Source organism: Mugil cephalus, chromosome 19 (genome assembly GCF_022458985.1).
Source record: "Mugil cephalus isolate CIBA_MC_2020 chromosome 19, CIBA_Mcephalus_1.1, whole genome shotgun sequence".
In the NCBI taxonomy this organism is placed as follows: domain Eukaryota; kingdom Metazoa; phylum Chordata; class Actinopteri; order Mugiliformes; family Mugilidae; genus Mugil; species Mugil cephalus.
Genome location: NC_061788.1, coordinates 12,724,562 through 12,741,494, shown reverse-complemented (window position 1 = coordinate 12,741,494; position 16,933 = coordinate 12,724,562). Strand labels below are relative to the sequence as shown.

General features: G+C 41.5%; 2 protein-coding genes across 2 annotated transcripts; one reads left to right on the top strand and one right to left on the bottom strand.

Annotated features, from left to right (window-relative positions):
* Positions 1–860: 860 nt before the first annotated feature.
* morn5 (MORN repeat containing 5) lies at positions 861–10,408 on the bottom strand. The gene is made up of 5 exons (XM_047570109.1): positions 10,094–10,408; positions 9,815–9,962; positions 8,011–8,122; positions 7,669–7,800; positions 861–1,032 (listed from the first exon to the last, which is right to left on the bottom strand). Exons 1-5 carry the CDS (start codon positions 10,138–10,140, stop codon positions 923–925), a joined length of 549 nt encoding a protein of 182 aa, XP_047426065.1. The 5' UTR covers positions 10,141–10,408; the 3' UTR covers positions 861–922.
* A 98-nt stretch (positions 10,409–10,506) lies between these two features.
* Positions 10,507–15,757, top strand: ndufa8 (NADH:ubiquinone oxidoreductase subunit A8). Its single transcript, XM_047570689.1, has 4 exons — positions 10,507–10,669; positions 11,964–12,127; positions 14,395–14,560; positions 15,295–15,757. The coding sequence occupies exons 1-4, from the start codon at positions 10,619–10,621 to the stop codon at positions 15,430–15,432; spliced, it is 519 nt and encodes a 172-aa protein (XP_047426645.1). The 5' UTR covers positions 10,507–10,618; the 3' UTR covers positions 15,433–15,757.
* The last annotated feature ends 1,176 nt before the right edge of the window (positions 15,758–16,933 follow it).

Genomic DNA, 16,933 nt, shown 5'->3' with positions numbered 1-16,933 from the left:
TTTCTTGTAGTTTTGTTGTTAATTGTGTGTGGGTGCGTTGACGGGCAACAGGAGTGCATCATGGGAAAGCTTCCCTTTGTGCAAAGCCACTGTTAAAACATTTTTATGCATCATTCATTTTATTTGTTATTTTGAAATGCTAGTGAAATGATTAAGTGGGACACATGTGATCTCCAAGAGAGTTTATACGTGCAAAAGGGTGCACGATCCTCACAGACCAGCGCTACCTGCAGGTTAGCAGCACGTATCCTGCTGATGTTTCATCTCTGACAGCAACTTGTGTGCATGTACATGTGTGCAGGAACATGCATGTGAGAGAATAAAGCCTAAAATCTAGAATAAAAACTACGTCAAACAAACCCACTAAACGCAGCAGAAGTGCATTCGTGTTGAATAAACTGGAGAATTTATTGGAACCAAGTCAATTTACTCGCAGGGATTGAGAAACTGGTGCCTGATAATGTTAAAAAAAAAACAGAGTTGTTTGGACAGCATATATTAGGCTTCTGACCCAGTTGGAAACTGATTGCCTATTCAACTGCAGCACTGAGGCCTCTGGGTGGTAGACACAGACCTGAAACAGTATGTTTTTCTGTTTTTTTTAATCATCAACACTAAAAACATTATTTGATTGTAAATTTACAACCGAGTTTTCCTTTTTTTCCATCTCTCTAGCTCTAGCTCTAAAACACATACAGTATTATGGGAATGAAGACGAATGCACTGAAAGGCAGCTATTACAACTTATACAGCAAGGAGGAATGAACGGTGAAATACATCACATGAAAAGACACAGATCTTTAAGCCTCTTTTGCTTTTACTCACTATGTTTTATAGGAAAACAAGACGAGACAAAAACATCAAGGCTTTTCTTGTAGATTTAATATGGCTACAAATATAATGCTAAAGAAGGGAGGTGTTCTCAGCTGCTCTTTTCACATCTTGTTGCCAGGGATTTTTCAGGATCAACACCAACAACCTCATCCCAAGCCTTCCGACAGGTCCGCACAATCCACTCGTGTTCAGAGTCATCTGTCAGAAAGATTCCAGTGGAAATGTTTGAGAATTTGTTTTAGATTAAAAGTACATTGTAAGCCTAGCCATTTGACCTGAGTTTAAAAAAACAAATTCAAGAAACATCAACTGCGGAGTGAGGAGGAAAAGGTGCACAGCTAGAAGCCCTCCTCATTTGGCTGAATTCACTTAGAGCGTTTAAGTTAAACGTCTAATAACCTGCGCAGTTAAACCGCAGGTCATTTCGCCGCGTGAGGCTGGAGAAGTGAAGTGCCATTCAAGTCTCGGGTAAATTTGTCAAAGCAAGCTAAGCTGGACAATTAGTGGAAAATAACTTCTCGAAGCCACTTCAGACACCAATAAATAATAACCCCCCCAAAAATGGACGGCAATTTTTAAGAAAAAAAAAAAAAATCACGACCACTGCCAGAGGAGCTGATAATAAACCAGTTTTTCGTTGTTAAAACTGAAATGAGTAGCTAATTGCAGGGGAAGTGCGCTTTCTCTGGAGCGCGCGCAGCTGCACGCACTTGAGCGGCTCGCGGGCCTCACCCCCAGGTTCCACTGCGCGCGGGGCTCCATTGTACGGAGGAGCAGGTCTGCAGCTCTCGGACTGATTGTGTGTAATTGCCAGCGATGGGCGTCGCCGCTAACAGCCACTTCAAGTAGCTACACAACACCCCCCTCCTCCTCCTCCTCTGTTCCTCCGTCTGCCTCTCCTCCTCTACCTGCTCCGATCGGGAGGTCAATTGAACGCGTCGGACACGAGGACAGCTGCCGTGACAAACATTTCCAAGTCTTTGTGACACGTTTGTTAGTGGAAACGGGTAATTACCGGAGCCTATACATATATCAGTGTGTTGCCGCGAGACTGACCTCAATTAACCACAATCCACAACCTGCCTTAATGATAATTAGATTGGGACATTTTCACATTTGCTGTAATTCTGCCCTCTTCAGATCCTACACCCGCGTTTATCTCAGAATTTAAGTCACATGTAATTGGCACCTTGAGTTATCCGAGGGCACAGGTGGCCGGTGTATTTCCTGCAGGCCATCTTAGACGTTTTGTCTGTCATTAGAATTAACATATAGATAGGATTGGGATGTTGCAGATGGACTAATAAATACAGGAAGGAAAAAAAAAAAAATAACACGGTTCTCTTCATAATTTTGAGTAAATTTTGACAGAAATTCTGGGGGAAAAAAAGTTTCAACCAGTCTTTATTAAAGTACAGAACACAAACAATTTTCTGGTTGATTTCCATCTGGACCAACAACCTGCGTGGACGGCCCTTTGTGCAACGTACACAGGAGAGAGAGTGTGTGGAAGCGATAATGGCACCTTGTTAAGGTCTGTTTATCTTAATCCTTAAAATACACTCAGAGGGAAAAGTGTTTCCTTCCAGCCTAATGGCAGCGATTTAACACACATACACAAAGACGTGCACACAATTAGCAAAAGCAAAAGCCTGTTTTCTTGTTGTGATTTGCATGAGAGATCTGTTGGATTTGTTCGGGGGGAGACCGACATGGAATTTTTGTAACATTGAGAAAAACAGGAGAGACATGACAGAATTCTGAACGTGCTCCACCGTCAGCGGCCAGAGGCTAAACTTAGTGGACTCATACTCAGGGTCAGTGTGTTTGTGGTTTCTGAGTGGGAGCATTAAAACGAAATCAAACTGAATGTGAGCACTCGAACAAATATTCAAACAACTTGTGTATTTTACGTCCTGACAACACAGATGTGCTTGTTCCTGGCTTTGACGGAGCGATACTGATCTTCGAAGTGATCAATCTGTCTGCAGCGACTCAAAGGATTAACACATGAATCCCGTTCCGTGGTGATATTTCGCCTCGGCGAAAGCCAGCGGGGAGGATATGTTGCGCTCTCCGGCGGCCGGGGCTGATTTTATCTGTCTGTGAAACACCTCGACCGGCCGGGGACAAAGGGAGGGGCTGCGGTTCGGTCACCAGAGGTGTTTTCCTTGGCAGGGGAATGTTTTCAGTGCGGAGCTCTGTCTGTGCAGGGTTTCAGATGGAAGCGGTCTCTCCAGAAACAGGAAAGCAAGCGTTACAAATAATAAAGGCAACACATGGCCCCTCCTGGAGCTGTGTGTCAACCGAGGGAGAGCGCGGCTCTTAGAGTGACTGCGTGTGTTTGTTTGCAACAACACGTTCAATCAGTCAGTGGTGGAGGTTTTGATTGTGCAGATGTGGCCTGTGCATCTTTTCCCTCATTATGTTTTAATTACGGTTTCAGACAGCCGCGCATATATTGTACCTAAAACTTAAGCAACAAACTCAATCAGCGAATTAAAAGCCTTTTACGTGTCTCTAGAAAGCTGATAAATATAGCTTCTTGAGGTTGTTTGTATTATATTATTATTCTTATTTAGTTTGCTGATTGTGTGATTTGCATTTCAGATTCATCAGTAATCATTTCCTCGTGCTGTAGATGGTTTTCTGTGGTTTTAATTTAGACGGGCTGCTTGTGGTGTAGTGAGTTGGAACTACTTGTTTGTTGTAATGCAAATCTAATACAAATGGGGGGAAAAAAAATCAGTTTCAATGGGAGTTATGTGACCTTGACATACAGTTTTTGGTTATTTGTGCTTATATCAGGTGGGTCCCCGTCGTCCTTTCATCATTAGCAAAACAATCTTGATTCAGTTTCATTTGGAGCTGGGATCATATGTGGCGACTTCAGCGCCTTTTTATGCAGACAAGTGTTTCACACATTTATTTGGCCGCGTGACAAATAACACCCAAATATCATAATCAGCTGCGCAAATCATTTTTAAAATTGAAACAGGCACTGATATGTTGTATTAGCTGGTTGTAGCAGTTTGATGCACATGAAGAAGGTTTGGAGGAACATCAGCCAGAAACCAATTCTGCAGCGGTTTGATTTGTGTGTTAAACCATTTGCAATCACTCATCACCGACACGCACGCTGCTCAGTAACATACACACATTCCTGTCTTTCCGTCTTGTGTGTGTTTCAGGAGTTGGCTTTGTATTTAAGTGACCTGTCTGACTCCTATTGATCCTGCCTGACTATTTTTTCCAAATTCCTTTTTTTTTTTTTTTCTCTCTAGCTGGCCTTATCCTATTGTCTTCACTGCACAAAAAAAAAGTCCAGCAGTAGGGAGCTGCACCAGTCATTGAAATGTTTATATGATGATGACCTCACCTCTCATGTCACTGGAAAGTTTCCCTATTTGTTTAATTATTTTTTTTTTCTTAAATTAACGAAGATTTTTTTTTGGTATAGCCAAAACAAATGCACTAGGCTTCTTCAGTTCTAAATGACTTGTACTCCGGTTAGAGGCTTCTATTTAAAAACATCTGTGGAAAGTCGCTTGATTAAAGCCCGTTAAAACCCCAATAAATAGTTTTCAAGACAATTCGCAGAATATTAAACAACAAACAAAGCTAAATACTTCAGATTCCTGGGATGATTAGGTAACGTGACATTTATGATGTGGTTTTCGTAGGAGCAGCTCAGTGGTTCCATTTTTTTGTGACACACTTTGGGGCTCGGACTCACACTCGAGGATGTTGCAACACTTTTTTTTTTGTTAATCGCCGACCTCCTTCCTTCTCCACCTGACACGCGGCCACTCCCGGTAAGTTACAAAACGATTGCTACACACAGGGTCGCTGTTGAAAATGAGTGCGGACACACAGGGTGTATTTGGATATAATAACTTACTCCTCAAACCCTCGGGAGGAGTTTTTGCCTCCACCACTTTCCATTTCCTCTATCATTACTACATCATGTACCAGTATTCTTGACAAATCCCTCCATACATGCAGCAGTTGATGACAAGGAATTGCTTCAACTCCAAAAATAATCTATAACCTCTTGGGGAATATTAGCAACGGATCCTATTGTTTTGCTACTTGGCGCTAGTCCAAGATAGACTGTTTGTCCAAGTTAGCAACAGTAACTAAGAAGACTTTGCAAAAGGTCAGTTTTGGCCAAAGTTTAGCCTAATATTTCCCAGCAACAACATGTGTCTCCTGAGGGTAAAACATAAGCTTTTGTAAATATGAGTCTTTGTCTTTGGTGACTTAGTTTTCCCTTGTCCTACATCCACAGCTACACGGGGAGCTCCTTCCGTTTTCTTGCAGCAGCAAAGGTCCCCACTGGGAGGGCGGGCCTTCCCTGCGTCCCATCATCCTTGCAGTCCTCATCCTGGGCGGAAGCCGCGAGGCAATAAATTCAGTCTTCACACCCACTCTGACAAATATGCCTTCACCTCCCAGGGTTAAAAAATAAATCCATACAGGATACGGGAGCATTCTTCTCAAGACTTGTATACCGAGACAAAAGCGAGCGCATGCACGTTCGTAAGCATACGGCGGTGCCACATCCCCCTGCACACATGCACCGCACGCTGCCAGGAAGAAAAAAAAAAAAAAAAAAAAAAGGCACACATCAATTAAACAGATACTGTATGTCTCCATATTTAGCTAATTCAAAACAGAGAGCCGGAGCATTGTTGGAAAGTCTCATCTCAACTTCCAAAAAAACCTTCTTCCTTCTCTTTCTCTTTTGTTCTCTCCCCTCGCGTCTCCTCTCCTCCATGGTCCCGCTGATCAATACCAGAATTGTAACGATGATGAACAACTTGCAATATAAAAAAAGAATTTCTCTTTTTTCTTCTTCTTCTTCTTCTTCTTCTGCTTCTTCCACATGCTGATGACATCTGGTGAGGATGTGGATCTTCTTTTCTGTTTCCTTCTATCTCGACGCGTATGTAAATGAGGTATGTGTGCTTGTCCTACTGATCTGTGTTATGTTGCAGTTGCAGTTCATGCGATTAAAAATATGCACCAAAAATACTAAGAGTCATACCTTAGCTTCTGCTGGGGATGATGCGTTTGCATGTATTTGCATTTGTAAGGTACAGAACAGTTGATAAATTCACACACAATGCAAAACAGATTTGGGAATTATTAGATAAGCATTCAGAACTTGTGGTGGGAGTTTCTTCTGCAAGATTTCACATCTCCATGCTTCTAGTCTGTCAAGAGCCTATCGTCTATAGCCATGGTAACAGCTCTAGAAAGTCAAAGGAGATCATCCTTTGGAGATCATGAGCGCCCGTACAATGTTTCGTGGAATTCAATTCAGTAGCTGTTGAGATATTTCAGCCTGGCCCATAAGCGTTGGCCCACGACGACGACGCTGGGACTGTGTAACATCGTCTAGAGATGAAAAGTCTGGGAGACACGACGAGCCGCGAGGATGTCAGGATTTGGGAATGCTATCTGGACACCTGACAGACAGCATTCACTTCACAAATCAGCAAGTTCCAAACTGGGAACTCGTTCAGTGGAAAAATGTGTCTTTGATTTTCCACTTTTGACAAATAAAAAAAAAAAGAAAGAAAAAGCTTCGGAAATTAGAGGTAGAGTCTGTGGAATCAGCACGCTTATCAGATGACATGCAGCAGTAATCTTTAATCTGATAATGCTGGGATAATCCATTTAACATCACAGCTCATGCTTAAACTATTTAGTTGTATTATTTTGTCTCCTGCTTGTTCCTTTGTTAAACCTGTACCTGTCATTTTGCTGTGGCCATTTTTTTAAACTGTTGTCATATTAGTGCAAACTTCTCTGACCCTGTCCACTCCTTACACAGAGTACATCCTGCTTACATCCACTGTGAGATGAATAGAGGATTATCTTATGTTGACATTATTACTGACCTCAGCTTCTCCAACATCAGTCTTGACTCCTACCTGTCCATGGCACCTAAAACTCACCTAAAAGTCTTCCTTCAACATTTCTTCAACGTGCATATATGTCAACTAAACCACTCTTTTTGTTCATTTGATGTGGACTGTTCTCAGAAATGTTAAATTGTTTAAAAGTGAAATGACATAGAGCTCTTATCCTGTATGGCAAGAAGTCTTCCTGACAAGTAAACATTTACTTCCTTGAATCATCCAACATTTTCACCCAACTAGGGCATGTTGGGCTTTTTAAAATAAGAACCAAGGAACTCCAAGCACTTTCAACAGCCTTAGCTTGACTATAGGTGCAAAATGTACATTTTTCTTGGACGTAAAAGCAGACGACTAAAGCAGGACCAGGTTGCAAATAGAAGTTAAATCAACAGCAACACGATTAAGCGGAATTAACATTGTTTCTAGATATGTCCAATTATAGAAACAACTTTTCTAGCTAAATACATTTAGCATACAGCAATCCATCACGGGAAAGTGCTTCACTTGACATAAAACTTTGTGTACATAATTTGAAATGGAAATTGTGTTTGCTCCTTTCATCTTTCTAATTTATCTTGGCCCAACAGACGGTGATGCCTGGATGTTACTCAACGCTCAAGATGGAGCCAATTTGGCATCGAGTCAGTGTAAAAAATGTGCATAAACTAAAAGGGTGTAAGCAGTGAAAAAAAAAAAAAAAAAAAAAACGAGATTTTGAGTTTGATGTGGAAATGCATTTAACCCTTATCATTCATGTGCAGACTGTGGACTTCAGCAGGTAACGCCTGCTTAAATTCACCTCATGGTAAGTTTAGATACTCAGATTGAGAAGTATCTACAAGCAGATCCGGCCGTCTTTGGTGTTACAGGGCTACAGCTGTGACATAAACATTCTCCATCTCACCTGCATTCCTGAGGAACCTGCCATTGTATGAAGTGACAACTCTGGCAGTGGGATCATAGAAACCATCTCCGCAGTCATAACATCCATCAGGAATGGCTCGTGGAGGATGTATATCTGTTATCTGAGATTCTCCTGAATGAAAAAGAATGGTTGTTTTTGCAATGAATGACATTTTTACCCTTTTTCAATCTACCACCATTGGTATTAGGATGAGGAAACATTTCTAGACTAGATTACTCCTGGACTTCAAGCTAAATGACACGCACTTTTCTTGAAGCAGCATACAGAAGACGTTTGCATCCAACTGAACCAGCAAACACAAGCAAATAAATAAATTCCAACCTGCAGGTCTGAGCCCGTTGCACCTTTCGCTGTAGAAGCGCCTGTCATAACCATCACAGTAGTCCCAGTTCTTCTCCTGGTATTGCAGACCATCAGCAAATGTGAATGACCCCTTATGAGGAAGCACAATGAAAAACGATCATCCTCATTGTTCAGTCTCATCACTCTCTCTGTCCAAATTTGCTCTCTTGATTTCTTTCATGTAGATAGTTCTCATTCTTTGCGCCAGAAATTTGTGATATAAATAGAAATGTCCTTTTCTGCTCAACAAATGCATGGAAAAAAAATACAGTAAGTGCAGAAATAATGGCCTCAGGATAATGCATAGTCTCAACGTTGACAGTTTTCATTGGAAGTATTCCTTTGATACAATGTAGTTTCAGCAGGAACCGTTAGATGTGAGGTCTGAGGCCTATCCTGCAAACCTCAGTCATGGTTTCTAGAAAGATAAGTTGCTTCTGAGGTTTCTCAAATGCCACTTTTCAGTGCTTTCAAGCACCGCAAAAGAATTTAAATTTCCCTCCATTGTCTTTGGGCCGAGGCAAAACTCTCAGAGATGGATATCTGAAAACCAGATGAAACCAAAACAGCCGGCGCAGGCGTGCATCGCAAAGGGGGAAAGCAGAAAAACATGTCTATGGGTGGGTTGACTGACAAACAGTTATTGAGAAAGAAAATGTATTTTTCATATAAACATACTGTACTGGGTTCAGTAACTTTGTGCACTGGACTCGAAACAATAACATTGTTCACTTCAGTGTCAACAATATGCTTTGCAGACAACTAAATGGCATTAATTATGGGTTTCTGAGGCATGACTACAGTCAAAGAAGAGAAGAGAAGAGAAGAGAAGAGAAGAGAAGAGAAGAGAAGAGAAGAGAAGAGAAGAGAAGAGAAGAGAAGAGAAGAGAAGAGAAGAGAAGAGAGAATTTCAATTACAAAAGATTAATCTTATTTTTAGTAAATGTCTAACTAACAGTGAGTGCTGGAGCCCAGATGGACTGCAGTCCTGATTATTGTTGTTAACTACACATGTATGTGTCAAAATGTCTGGAGGTTTACATTTCACTTATAATATTATGTTTGAGTTTCGTCCTTTTTTATTTACATAAAGCTTAATTACAGAAGTTGCAGGAAGAATTGCAAGAGTTTTCTATATTAATATATGTATATTAGGGTATCTCATTCATTAATGTACGTCATTAATCTTTTAGGCTCACAATACTTTAAAATGTTTGGTATTCATCACAGAGAGCGGAAAGTATGTACATTGTTGCAAAAGGAGGAAAAAATATATGACCAGGAGGTGAGATTCTCAACACACAGGCTCAGAAGCATTGTCCGAAGAAAGAATTGCAGGTTTAAAAATGGGCTGAAAGCTGCCAGAGTTTACATTTCATGGTTTATTGGAAGATTTAAGTATGTTTTTAATAGAGGCAGGTTACAGTTGTTTGGCTATTGCGCAGGTGCAGGGTAATCTGGGCCGAAGTTAGTCATGGTTCAGAGCTGCTATCATTTCAAATGAACCGCCGCTGCACTGATGATAATAATTGGAGCGATCCATATTGTGGCAAAGCCCGTGAAAGAATGCACCAGAGCAGAGGAGAATGAAATTTCTACAGGAAAAATGAGAGAAGCCTAATTACTATGACAATAACTGCGAGTGATTGCTAAAAGGGACCAGATGTAATATCAACTATAACCAATACGAAACACACAGAGCAAAGCATGTGGATGCATATCTTCTGACGTGCATGTAGGGACACACACACACACACACACACACACACAAACAACTCCTCACCTGCTTTGCAATGCCGTTTTCCCAGGTGGCCTCATATTTACTTCCATTTGGAAAGTGGAGTACTCCCCTACCATGGAACATCCCGTCTTTCATCTCTCCCACATACTTTGTGTCTGTAGGAAAGGTGTACTCTCCTTTTCCTTCCATCCTAAGAGAAACAAGACATGGTCAGTCCTATTTGTCCTCTATAGATAATTATAAGATTATTTGATTAATTTAAGTGTGAACAACCTGTTGTTTTTAGGGTAATTATATATAGTGTGTGCTCATTTAGCCTACCTGCCATTTTTTGTAGCCCCTTTGTAACTGCTTCCGATAAACTCCATTAATATACTGAGTTACTAGCACTCGTCTTCCTTCGCACCGATGAATTTAATTCCTATTGAGCAAGACAACAAAACGACTAGTAGGTGTACAGTTACCATAGCAACGCTGCACCAGCCAACCGAATGACAGACTACTTCTTCAACGGTTTGCCATAAAATGCAACAAAATACTGCCACGGCATCCTCATTAATAGTATTAAAATAAAAACTAATAAAGAGACAAAACTATTAAGGGGTAATTCCACTCAAATTCTTCTCAAACACTGGATTTTAACTGCGCGTGCGCAGCACCGGGTAAGTCGAGTCCGCGTCATCAGCAGGCGCCTCTCGGTGACAGGAGCAGCAGACGCAGTAAACTGACGAAACTGACCTTCTTCGCGGCCTCGTCGCTCGTCCTGGAGCCAGACGAGGACCTTGAATGTTTTTTGTCTGGGATATTTGATTTTCTGCGTTCTTTTGATTGTGCAGACACACAGCCATGCCTACGACGCTGGAAGTCCCCCCGCTGCAGGAGCTGAAGGTGGACGAGGTAAGCAGCGGTGATTGTTTAGCCTGAATGTAAAACATACCAAGATAGGACATGCTAGCTAGCTAACAAGCTAACTTGCTCTATATGTGTGTGGTAACTTTGTTTATTGACTTTACTTGCGTTCACATTCGTCAACGTTATTTGCATGACCGGCGTGGATAATATATTCGCAGATATTATATTTCTGCGCGCACGTTAAACTGACGAATGCATTGTTTTCTTTATTGCAGCTATAATTGAACAACGTTACCCTTAAATAGTTGCAAGGTCTATATCACACTGTATTAATCTCCTTGGTTTACCTCTGTGAGGGCAAATACTTGCTACTTAAACAGTGCTCTTGCCGGTATATGTTAGCGACGTTATTTGGCACAATGAACTTGTCCTTGGATGGAAGTCAGGTGTCAACAGCCTGTGTCCAGCACAGTCACGGAGACAACAACTATCCAATAAAGGAAAAGCAGATCCACGTTTTGTTTAAATACAGTTGTCTTCTTAATGGTCCCAGGTGTACAGTGTAATGCAAAGAGCTTTTATGTCCCCACGACCATTTGTACAATCTGTTATTAGGCTGTAATGCACCGAGGTTCGTTGATCTTTTTCTAAAGACCTCACAAAATGTTTCATTGTAACTAAGTTAACATCAGCTATTTATTTTTATGACTCTTGATGTCAGTAAGAAATGTATTTTGTATGACATAATGTATGCAGTGAGAGAACAATAAATGTAGAGATATTCCAGTGGGAACAAAATAATCGTTGTCTCCCAGAAGACAGCACAGGACTCTTTGCTGCGTTATTCAACTATTTGTCATTATTTTAAAGTACACAAGTTGTACAAGTTAAGTAAAAAAGACCTTTATTGGTTCCCCATAAGGTAAATTTGAAAGTGACGTAGCAGAAGCAGAATACAGGGACACTAAAAAACATACAGGAATAAATACACATGACGTGAAGAATAAGAGAAATGTCCTTCATTAATGCGTGTGAATGTATCTGCATTTGTACATGTGCAAAACATTTGTATACATTAGATACAGACATGTAATATCTGTATACAAGTAAACATGTGCATTATCTAAGACAAAGTTTGTAATATCTGTAGAGCAGGAGGTAGCCGTTTCCCAGTGTTCACAGTTATGCGTCACACCACACACTGATTCTTTCTCTGCATGACTTTCATGAATATTTGAATTGTCACTTATTGTTTTTGTTCTGTGACATATCATCAAGAAAACGTTATGTTCTTTGTCAAGTCTAAATTTTTCCCATATCTCTCTCTCCTTCTGTCCAGGTAAATGTGTCGTCTGCGGTATTGAAGGCTGCTGCCCACCATTTTGGGTCCCAGTGTGACAAACCCAACAAGGAGTTCATGCTCTGCCGTTGGGAGGAGAAGGACCCCAGGAAATGTCTAGCTGAAGGGAGGAAAGTCAATGAGTGCGCGCTAAACTTTTTCAGGTAGCTCGCTTTTTTATATTCTTGCCACATTACCTTTGTGAACCGACACAATGTCTGAAACAACTGACTAATCTGGTCTTGTGAGCTTGTGATTTATTTATTTTTTAAAAAAGTTGAATTTAAAAAAGCAGAAGATCATGCAGAAACATTTTTTTATAATAATATAATGCATTATTCAGCTCTTTGGATGGATGTACAGCATGCAGTGTTCTTTCTCATTTTAAAGAATATAATATTTCCATTGTGCCCTTCCCTTGAACATGAAAAAGATCAATTGTCATAATATTTGACAGAAAATGTAATACTGGTTAGGCCGAATAATTACATTTTTGAAATATAAACTACCTTAAAAAAAAAAATCCATCTGCAAAACTGAATGGTGTTCTTGTGGTCAGAGGGTGATTGAAGATGTGGTTAAATTCTGAAGGCAGCAGAGAGCTGGAGAGTCCATATAAAACCTTTGTTTCATGTTACAAGAATTTTGTAATTTAACCCTACCTTACTGGTGCATAGAATTTGTAATTTAGAACTAAGTTTGCAAGAGTAGAATACAAAGTGATGGTGATAATTGAGTATCTGTGCACGATCTGGGCTGGAAGTGAAGAAATAATTGGATGATTCTGGTCCAAAAAAAAGGAAGATGTTTATAATGTAGTTATCTCTATGCATTACCGCAAGTGCATCTGTTGAATGGTCTGAGGTAAAAATGGAGACAATTTAAAGTTGGCTTGAATTTGTCTGCAAGATACTTAAGAAATTTAGTGCAAAAATGGTTCAGGTATTATTAATGTTTTTCCAAGGTGTAACTTAATGGACTGAAAGATGAGTTTTTGACGTGTACTTTAGACTTTAGATAAAACCAAATATTTGTGAGAACAGTAAACTACATGTCTTTTAGTTTGTTTGGTGCCCTGACCAACCTGGACAAACTTTACTTCCCGATACGTTGCCAAAAAATATGCAAGTGATTTGTGTTGACTAAAAATGATGTTGTCATTTTACATTCTTGAGTAGAATGAAGGGCTGTTAGCTGTACAACTTGAATGAGTCATCCTTGAAGCCTATTGTGTCCGTGAAGCTTTGCTGAAGTGGTCTGGCGTTTTTCACGTTAAGTGCTGTGTCTGTGTTTACTGAAAGCTTTAGGCCGAGCTTTCGCTGTGTCCCGTGACCCTCTGCAGCAACTAAGGTGCTTTTGTGCGTCTCAAACGGCTCGTGTTTTTGCTTCCTTTAAAACAAAAACACACACATGACCTCTAGAGAAGTACCTCCAATTATTCTAACAAGGACAGATTTGAGAAAAGTTGTAATTGCACCCGGGGCCTGGTCTGATACTTGGGTCGTTCTGGCCACTGCCATATACCCCTTGGAGCGTTCACACAGCTCCTGTTATAGAAACCTGCCCATACCTATCTACAAGTGTAACATGTCTAGTCTTCAGCCATTATAATGAAATTTTCTTAAACTTGAATTTAGCTCTTATGTTAAAGTTTATGTTAATAATCCCTCAGTTTTCATTCCTTGAATCATAACTTTTTAAATCCAGTGTTTAAAGCATCACTTCAGTTAAACTTCTGGGATATTGATCTGGTCAGTCACGTAGCAGAGCGGGTTTGTTAATCATTTTCACCTGCTTTGGTGTTAATAAAATCCACAGGTGCCCTACAGGGGCAACAATGAGACGACTCCCAAAACAGGAATAGTTTTACAGGTGGAGGAATCTGGCATCTTCTCCCTCCTCATCTCTTGTGACTGTTTTTCACATTTTATTTTTATTTGACTGTGCTCCATGTCACTACTGGGTGCATGAGGCAATACCCGGATCCTACAGAGGTTACACAGGCACTGGTGTTAATGTCCCTGACCAAACTATTGGAAACAGACTTCATGAGGCCCTGATTTCTTTCTAGTGAGCACTGTGCTCTCTGCCTGGCACCGTGGAGACCTCGATTGGCATTGAGCACTAGACGTAGCAGGTGTGTTATTCATAAATAGAGCAGGTTCCCTTCTCCAAAGAGTCTGGAGAAGGTCATGCTGCCTATAACATCGTTCAGCATGAGTGGTTTGGTGGTGGGTCAGTGACGCCCTGGTCCAGACCACACCAGTACAGATATCAAGCATGATTTTTTTTTTTTTTCCATTGAGATCCACTGTGTTTTCAAAGTGTTTTTCTTTTTGTGCGGTGTATATTATTTTGTATTGAGGAGTTCTAGTTGTGTGTTCTGGCCTGTTTTAATCCCACACTTGCATATTTGACTCTGGCCTTCTAGGCAAATCAAGGGGAACTGTGCCGACTCCTTCACCGAGTACTGGACCTGCCTGGATTATTCTGGTATGGCCGAACTGCGTCAGTGCCGTAAGCAGCAGCAATCCTTCGACAACTGTGTACTCGATAAACTCGGATGGGAGAGGCCTGACTTGGGAGATCTGTCGAAGGTGAGACTCGTGAGGGATTGACTGTGCGTTTAAAATGTAAGCAGCCTCCTTGATGGGCTCTATTCTTGCTGATTGTGGGCTGTTTGCAAGAGCCTCTGATTGCATCTGCGTAGTGGCCTCATTCAGCTGCAGCTCTGAGCGTCAAAATCATGAATGTTATACTGCTTTGGTTTTTCTTTCCATTAAACTGCAGGTTTAAAATGGCTTGCATAACTTGGGTAAGCTGTAATTAGGTATTGCCAATCAAAACCGGACCAAAGACGGATCATAACAGTTGGTTTTTGGGCATTTTATGTATGTTTTTAAAAACACGCTTGCCCAAACCCAGGAATCTGTGAAACGCTGCAATCAACTTGCTGGTCAGAAGGAGCTACTGTTTGTAGAATCAAAACACCTGAGCAGCGAAATAACCTCACATTACCCTGAAAAGTGTCCAGGTGTCTTTTTACACGGGTCAAGGTTTTTTTCCGGTCGCTCATATTACATTTTTAGATGAATTTGACGATGAGAGTAAAATGAACTTTGTTCAGAAAGCTTATTAAGTTGATAGGTGAGTGGCCTAAATTGTGTGAAAAACAAGACAACATCAGGATCAGAGGGAGAGAGTGAAGAAAGTCCAAAAGCCAAAATGTCACGTTTGTAAATTATTTCATGAAAACCTTTTCTACACAACTACATTTGTACCATAACATCTTTGCACGTCAGTGATGCTTCACGATCCGGTTCCTTAACAGGTGACCAAAGTGTCTACCACGCGGCCCCTTCCAGAGGACCCCTACCACTCTAGACCACGTCCGGAGCCTAACCCAGCCATCGAGGCCAAACTGCAGCCTTCCAAACACGGCAGCAGGTTCTTCTTCTGGAGCTCGTGAGGGAGCTCCCGAAAAATCAGTCACCCTCCCAAACCATGAGCTCTGTCCAAAAACAGCTGGGCTTCTAGTGACCATTCATACGTCCATGACACCCAAAGGATGCTGGTGTGAGGCCCCGAGGCTGTATTTGGACAGGGTTCATGCCCTAACGGTATTTTCAGCAGCGACACCTCCAACATTGTCAACCTGTTAAAGGAAATATGGATGGATAACATCATGTGAACTCATGAATCCATGCAGCTTTCTGGCTACTTCTGTAAATGGAACAACTGATCTAAAACAATATGTTATTGTTGTTGTCAAATAATAAAGAGATAAATTATAATTCTTGATTTTTATGTGGTGTTTTTTTTTTTATTGAAGTTGCAGTGAAGACAGCAGCACGGCATGATTAAAAGTTTTAAACTTGCAGCGTTCGGAGCCGTACATCTGTGTTTTGTCAGACTGATGCAGGCTGAGGTCGGAGGTCGGGGTTCAGGGTCACTACCTGCAGCCAGAGAGAGGGCTGCTTCTGCTTCCTCCTTTTCTCTTGGCCCACTTCCTGCCCCTGACCTGCACTGGAAGAAGACCAGAGGAGTCGTTTTCGGAGATGCACAGTGAAGTGAGCGGCCGCCGGGCGGCACGTGTGCGTGCACACACGTATCCGTGACCTTGAATGGAAGCCGCCAATTCAAAGACCATGTGGCCTGTGGAACACGGAGGGCCGTGCCAATACACACACGTGCGCTCACGTATCACCGGGACATTGTCCAACATCAGACTGAAGACAAGTAAACATTCATTTTTTAAATTTATTTTTGTTTTTATCAGCTGTCGAAAATCTATTGTAGTAGTAGTCATGATTTCATTTACTCAATACAAACATGAGACCAGCCGAGTCTGACCTATACCATGTGGTTGATTTCTATGGGGACCAATAGTAATGCAAGAGTTGACAGCTTTCTCATACTCATATGCAGAGATGTGGCCCAGGGGTTTTTGCGTATGCTTCAAAAAACAGAGACTTGACCTTAACGAGGTTGACAGCTAGCATCTGACAGTCACTTTGATTTTGGTCAGAATATGTAAAAATACACATTGAGCCTGTCTTGTTTTTGCTTATTTTAGGTTGCCACTGATGCGATGCATGCTCTGAACATTTTTCCCACAGACAGCGAGTTCAATCGTGCAATCGCAACTCGCAACAAAAGCAGCCTGATGCTATGTGTGTTCGCGGCGTACAAGAGCACCGTGTATTTAAATATTTAGACATTGCCGGGCATGTTTCTATAGGGCGTCACAGATGGTTGCTGCAGAAATCCCCTCTCAAGGTGTGGTCTGGTGCCGCGGCTTGCGCAGGAAACGTCTGACAGACCCTCTTCTGACCTGGACAGCGGGACAAAGAGAGGAGGGAAGAAGGGATGCAGAGAGGAAAGGAGGTGTGGACAAAGGGAAACGTGAAGGAGAAGAGGGTGAGAGACACGCAGGGGGTGGCGGGTAAGAAAACAGAAGGCGGTGCAAG